Consider the following 7,309-nt stretch of genomic DNA (forward strand, 5'->3'; position numbering starts at 1 on the left):
GGATGGACGGACAGATGGATGGAGGGATGGATGGATGGATCGATGGATGGATGGATGGATGGATGGATGGATGGATGGATGAGTGATTAGAAACTAACCTAAAGGCTGTTTCTCACAGACTGCCTGGACCCAGGATTTCATCAGCTGATTGAGAATCCTCTGCTCGTGGAGAGGAAACACCTGCTGAATCACACCTCTAGCTTTCAGCTCCGGTACTGCAGGGACGGATAGAAACGGTTTAAGTCATCAACAATAACAAAAGAAAGTCATCCATAAACATAACAATCAAAAAATATAATCAAATAACCATATGTCTCATATGTCTAACCCAGTAATAGCTTCAGCTTACTGATTGGCTGGCCTTCCAGGAAGTTGATATTATGAAGAACCTCGCCCTGTTTGGCACGTAGATTATCCAACCAGTATTTGATGATGCTTTGTCTCTCCTGCGATAAGAGAAAAATATCTATGAGGACACTTACTACCTTTAAATGTGTCTAAGATATGGGGGTGTATGTATTTGAGAGTGTGGGAGAGAGACCTGTGAAGTGAAGAAGCACAGCTCGCTCTCAATGTTCTCGTAGATGTAGTCCTCTTCGCAGGAGAAGCTCCGCGCTCCTCCACCAAACTCAGGTTTCACCCCCTTCCTCAGTCCCATCTCCTCTGCACCTCGCAGTAAACTGCAACATGGGGAACACAAAATGATTCCCTAGCCTTGTTTCAGATCCGTGGTGCAGACATTTTCATCTCAATCTGCTCTGGTTAGGTTTCCTTTTGTTGCTAATTGCCTGCATGTCCCAGAACTCACACATTTTAATGACCCCCATGCTGTTGCATTCTGCTCAACAAGACATGTAGGCGGAGGGAGCAGTGCTACGAGTGATCTCATAGTAACAGCAAAGTAGGAATTTATTTCTTTCCTCTGAGAAAAAATAAGCAATTATTTCAGTTTGACTTTATCCATGAAACATTTTTTTAAATGGTTTGTTTTTGTAGACATTTCACCAATGCCGCCAAATAACACCCAGAATAAAGATAGACTATTTCAGAGAGGTCTCCTGGCCTGCATAAAGAATGCAATGGAGTCAACATTTGAGTGATAGTTGTTAAGAGATGCACACGTGCAAAACTTCTGAGGTTGGTATTTTGCTAATATGTTGGTGCAAGTCCTGATGCCAATTCCTTAAGACTGAAACTTATGGTTTATGTGCATAAACACCACTCATTTACAGCGAAGCTCCCAATTAGGAAAACATCTTGCAGTTCAGATATTAAACTAACAGGGAAAGAATTTTAAAAGAATGATGAAAAAGTCTTAAAAAAACGAATAGTACAGTAGCATCAGGTATAGCTTGACACTAAAGTTAGGCCTTTTCAAAGTGTTGACTTCAGTCATGTTAAAGTCATGGTCGCCTTTTCACCTCCAAATGGAAGACGGCTTTAAAAAAAGTATAGGCAGACGAGTGACACGACTAGCGCAGCGAGTAACTGCAGCCATCGTTCAAACCAACACGGTAGCGCAAAAACGCTTTTGTACTGGTGATGCTGTAATGCTGTTTACTAAGTGATGGTTTACTACAAGACCACTGTGCTCATTTTATGACAGCAACAAGCACCATGTCAAATGATGAAGAAAGTTTTTGATACAACTACTACTATTACTATTGAAGGAACTGCAACTTCCTGTATCAATCAGTGTCACATCTGTAGAACTGCCTGGGAAACTTGGCCCCTGAATGGCAGAATATTAGGCCGCACACAGACTATTCAAGGCAATAGAGATATACATGGTTGAGCTTGTTGGTTTTGGTTTTAATGCTTCATTATGCATGTATATTCTTTCACATTTCCTGCCCCTAATTCCTTTAACTGTTGCAGAATGTAAACCTGGGTTTTCGATTTTTCAGAGGGGAAAAAGTCACAAGATTTAAAATGATAGACTTTCAAATTGAAACTAGAATTTTTTTTTACCACTATCAGTTGAATTTTCCTATAAAGATTGGATGCTTTTGTCCCATCAGAATAGCCAGTGCTCCATTAAATGAGTTGATACTGCTTCAATATGCTCCTCCATGCAAGGCTGTTCTGGCAGACTTTCTGTGTTGCGTTGTTGCAGTCTTTCTCTGCTGTTAAGAGAAGGCTTTCGCTGCTATGATCAAATTTGAGGGAAGGCTTTGCATATCTATTTTCACTTTTTTTTTTTTTATCCTTACATTTAACCACTTCAATTCCTCAATCAGAGACAGAGAAAAAAGGGACAAACAGAAATGAAAAGTAATGTATTTTCTACATCCCTTCCTTTAAGCCCAAAGCCACTTCTTGTCCTCCATTTGTGAACACCATATTACTCCTCTCTGTCAAATTCCAAAACTTCTATCAGAGTTCTGGCCTCCCCATACTGCTTTCATCCCATCTTTATGTCCTTCCTAGGGGCCTTATGCTGAATTTGCACTGCTAATACATCACAACTCTGCCTATTCTCCCTGAGGACTGTTAGCTTCCCTTGTTCTCCTCTGCACATGTATCTTTATTTATGCAAGCATATGGGGGTACAGCTTAGGGGGGTTGTAACATCCATCTATCTTGCAACTGCATGTAGTTGCAGGGGTGGAACAATAAAGCACAGACAGCACAGTGATGAATGACAATAGAAACATTAGGTGTAAGCTGCCAAATCCCTGCAGTATGTTGTGAAGTGAGCATAACCATCGCAATAAAAAGGCTGTATCAACTTAAACTAAATGTTTAGTACAGTTTAAGCCTCATTTAGACAACTGCAGTGCCAACTGACAGCAAGAAACTAAATTAGATACTCCCATTTCGTTTCATCAGTTTTACTCTCAGCACTCTGGTATAGACAGCCCTGGTTTTAGTTAAGGCAAATTATGGACAAAGGTAAGCTTGTGAAGGAGCTTAACACAGCTGAGGAAGGTCGCTGCTCCTAAAGCTTATGTTAATTTAGCAAATGCCTATCAGACATAAAATGTGTGATAATAAATCTCAGCAGAACTGGGCAGCATGCTGTAAAGTGCACAGTCAGAGCCAAGGCATGAGCAATAAGTGCTGTGTCAGAGAAGCTCATATTATATTTCTGCAAGGGAAACTCACTCAGGAGGAAGAATTTAGTTTTTGCTGGATTTCCTTTACTGGTTACCGGTGACTTTGTAAAATTTCAATGCAAATAAAAACCTTGAAGCAATTTTACCAGCCGTTTAAGTCATTATCCTGTTGTACAGATGTACGCCTTTATGTCTGTCTGTCCATCCATCCATCCATCCATCCATCCATCCATCCATCCATCCATCCATCCATCCATCCATCCATCCATCCATCCATCCATCCNTCCATCCATCCATCCATCCATCCATCCATCCATCCATCCATCCATCCATCCATCCATCCATCCATCCATCCATCCATCCATCCATCAAATCTGATCATAGGTACAGAAAACTTGCATTGTAGTTCTACTCAATAGAAACATGTTAAAACATATGAGTTTTAAGACTTTTTATATTGTCATAATTTCCCCGTTCATACTAATTAGATATTATTCAGATTATATAGAGCTTTCCTGTGGAAACCTCATTAATATCAGGGAAGAACAAGCTGGGTTCAAACATCTGAACTAATTTAGCATCTTAAAACAAAACTAAATGACTCAAATCATTAGGCGGTGGAGGCCTAGCAGATTTTTGCTACAGTCAGGCATCTGCAAAATGAGTAAAGAACCAACACTGAATCATTTCTTGCAAATAAAGAAATGTTTAAGTCCTCTGAGTTGTTTATAAGCCGAAAAGCATAACAGCTCTGCTACTGATTAATAATTCATGAAAAAAGATTTTATATTTTTTTATATAGATTTTATAAAATACATTCTTACACTAAAGAATCCCAATCTTTGGACTTTGACTAAAGCTTTTCTTACTTTTCAAAAGTAGCAGTAATGAAGAAAGCATAGACTCTGGTGTGCTTATGATGCCGGATTTGGATGATGAGCTCTGGGATTCCAAGCCGGATGTGGTTTAGTAGCCATAGCAACGTGTGGTCATCTGTAGTGTCTGAAGCAAAAAAGAGAAACAAGCAAGATCAGCATTATACTCTCACAGTGGTTTTCCTTTTCTCCTGAATAACATCTATTAGCTATGAAATACACACCTTACTTGGCTACTTCTGCTAAAAAAATCTATGTAAAAACCACAGACATGTAACCAATCAGTCTTTATGCTTTTCCCCTCTGTCTAAGTCAGTTTCTATTGCTTAAACAATCAAATCAGATTGCATTTCATTTTATGGGACAGTAGTCATTGTTAGAGAAACAACATACATTTTCAACTTTTAAATGACTTTTTTTGGAAAACAAAATTGCTTCTGTTTAATTTCAGCAGTCCAATATTTGTGGCATACATACAAATATGGAACATATTTGAATAAATATTGACAAATATTAAAGTTTTTTTTAAAGTTTTTTTTTCAACAAAAAAGATTTACTAAATAAAAGCTAGACTTGTTTCTAAAAGGATTTTGGACACCACTGCATATTTTCATTTTTGGCCAATCTTTTTGTATGAAAACTGTGAAATTTTTTCTTTCAATTGATATAGTCCAGAATCAGCAAGTCAGATCTTAATTAAACTAGAAATGATATCCAGTTTTGAAAAGCAGATCTCCTCCCTCGTCATGTTCTTTAAAAGCTGTCTTATTTGTTGGGTCTTTTAAAAGTTCAAACTTCTTAACAAGTGATTTCTGTTTGGGTGTTTTTAAGAACCTGACCTGCAAATGTCATGAGGACATCACAGTTCTCCGTGGGCACTGTTTTCATCCAAGACTTATGAGACAGGATGTGTCTCCCAGCCTGCAGAAGCCGCTTCCCAAACAACTTATCTGGAAGACAAAGAGAGACACCATTTTAAAGTCAACATGTGTAAAGATCACTGACATTTGGAACATTTTTTAAAACCCTTTAAAATCCTCCCAGTACACAACGACAAAGAGACACATGAATACAAATAAAACTGTCTTTTTCATCAGGACACATTTAAATGTCACGCTGCTTTGCTTCACAACACGACCCTGACAGAAATAACCCTGGTCTGCCAAGACCACAGGCTCTAAATTGTCTGCACTGTTTGAATTGTTGCACACAGACACACATATTCACCAACACACACATATTATGTCTATTCTTACAAAGACTTTGCCTAAACTCAACTCATACCGTCATAAACCTAATGCATAAATAGGGACTTTTTCGTATGAGGATAGCATAGATGGCAGGTAGAGGAACACAGGCCTCACACTATAACAAATGTTAGAAAACACACGGACAAAAGTCTTAATTTCTACCAATTTTAGCACTTTTTAATGATATTTGCTTATTTCAATAATTACATTTATGCCTAACAGTAACCATTACCAGTATATTCGTAGTCTTAAACTTGACCACCTAATAATAATTTACACCATATGACCTTATCTCTATCTAAAACTATAATTGAAAAAAAGGCCCAAAATTGGCAGGATCATCCAGTATGCACACACAAACCCAGGAAAGGAGATTTCACTCTATTAAAGTGGCAAACTTATAGAGATGTGTTAAGAAAACGAATTAGAATTATTAACAAGAGATGAGATTTAGTGTTTATGGTCTAATTTTAACTATAAGCTAGCTAGATGTGTAAATGTAAATAGGAATGACTGATTTGACATGATTTTAATATCTGCAAATGTGACTTGTATTTCCGTTAATTCCCATTTACTCTGAAACCCCAAAGTAAAAAGTTCTTAGATTTAGCTGTCATGATCTTGGCACAAATGACTGGCCTGATTATTAATTTAATTCAACTGCCAAGCTCCGCCCAGTTCTTATTACAGTTAATCTGATCCACCTGCTTCAGCCTCTCTTTAACCAGCCTTCAAACAGTTATCAGTGCCAGATTATTCGAGCCTTTGGTGAGAGCTCTATAGCATACCTGTATATGCTATAGAGTGTTTGTGATTGCCTAAACCTGACCGGTTCTGCCTCTGGACCTATGAGCCTTCCTGTCCCTGTTCTGATATGTTCGCCTGATCTTTTCCCGGACTCCTGCTGGATTCTGCCTGTTGACTGAACCTGGAACTGCTTCCTAACACTGTCCTGGATTTCCTTTAGGTACATCTTCTGATCTCTGATCTCCTGGCCCTGACTCCTGAGCTGGTTCTCGACACCAGCTTTGGCTTCACCCTCTGGATAATCCTGCCTCCCTTCATCTGCTCGGTTCTGATCTCCTGCCTGTTCTCAGACTTCCAGGATCTCACCATCTGGGACTCTCTGGGCGGCACCCGCAGCATCCTGTTGGCAGCCAACTGGCTGGAACCAACCTCATCCTCTGGGCACTGACTGAACTTTAAGACCAGGTTAGTGACTCACACGTTCATTATTCTCCACCAGATAGATGTTGTCACTAACCTGTGTTCTCCCCCTGCAGAGGGTACTATCTTAGATGCTGATGCCGTTCTCTACAGTTCCGTCTAAAATAAAAATTTTGTGAAACCGAACTTCTCTCTGCCTCCAAAACTGGGTCCTCTTGTTCGGAGCCTGACAGCAGCCCTATTAGCGATTATTTTACTATAAAATTAGCTGCTCTGTGAAGGCACCAAATTTTTTTAGAGAAAAAATAGCGCCATAGAGACCAAGGAACACAGAAGATAGATCATGGAGGATGTTATGGAGATATATGAGCAGATTTGAGTCTCCAACAGAGAGCTACTCAATCCATCATCTAGAAATGCAGCAAGTGTGACAACAGTGCAAACATTGACTTGACCATTTTCCTGAACTGACAGGACAGACAAATGCAGCAATAACTAGAGAATAAGCCAGAAGGCCCAAGGGTTCTCTGTAGGAACTGCAGGGAGCTGCAAGGAAAATCTTAAGGTTTGCCATAAGTCATAGTGGGTAGACAGCAGGTTTTCCGGTCACACGTAACAAATACTAAAACTCCTGGTCTCAATAGAAAACCTAATGTTTAGCAGAGAAATGCGTCTGCATATCCCCACAAACCCATCATCACTATATCAAAGTGCGGTGTGGTGAGGGTGGGATTATTCTATTTCCTCAGAGGAGGCAGGGAAGCTGGTCAGATGTAAGGTCTTGAATACAGAGCCATCCTTTTAAAGACTCAGATGCAGTTTATCTTCCAGCAAGACAACTGTCCTGAAAAAACAGCCAGAGCTACAATAGAACCTAAATCCAATATGTAACAACAACAAAAATAAAATTTTCTGTCCTGCATGACTGAGCAGAGTTTATTTAGCAGTTTGGAATTGG

The 7,309-nt window shown here is 39.4% G+C and overlaps 1 protein-coding gene across 1 annotated transcript in view; it reads right to left on the reverse strand.

The window, feature by feature from the left end:
• LOC107105049 (anoctamin-8-like) overlaps positions 1-4,931 on the reverse strand; it is a 12,466-nt gene extending 7,535 nt beyond the window's left edge. The window contains exons 1-5 of the mRNA XM_015405166.1: positions 4,774-4,931; positions 3,929-4,061; positions 542-680; positions 350-446; positions 99-215 (exon numbers count right to left, since the gene is read on the reverse strand). Of these exons, the coding sequence (XP_015260652.1) occupies positions 99-215; positions 350-446; positions 542-680; positions 3,929-4,061; positions 4,774-4,822 (535 nt within the window). The 5' untranslated portion in view covers positions 4,823-4,931. The remainder of the gene's footprint in view (positions 1-98; positions 216-349; positions 447-541; positions 681-3,928; positions 4,062-4,773) is intronic.
• Between the last annotated feature and the right edge of the window lie 2,378 nt (positions 4,932-7,309).

Source organism: Cyprinodon variegatus, unplaced genomic scaffold, assembly GCF_000732505.1.
Source record: "Cyprinodon variegatus isolate N-32 unplaced genomic scaffold, C_variegatus-1.0 Scaffold2029, whole genome shotgun sequence".
Classification (NCBI taxonomy): Eukaryota; Metazoa; Chordata; class Actinopteri; order Cyprinodontiformes; family Cyprinodontidae; genus Cyprinodon; species Cyprinodon variegatus.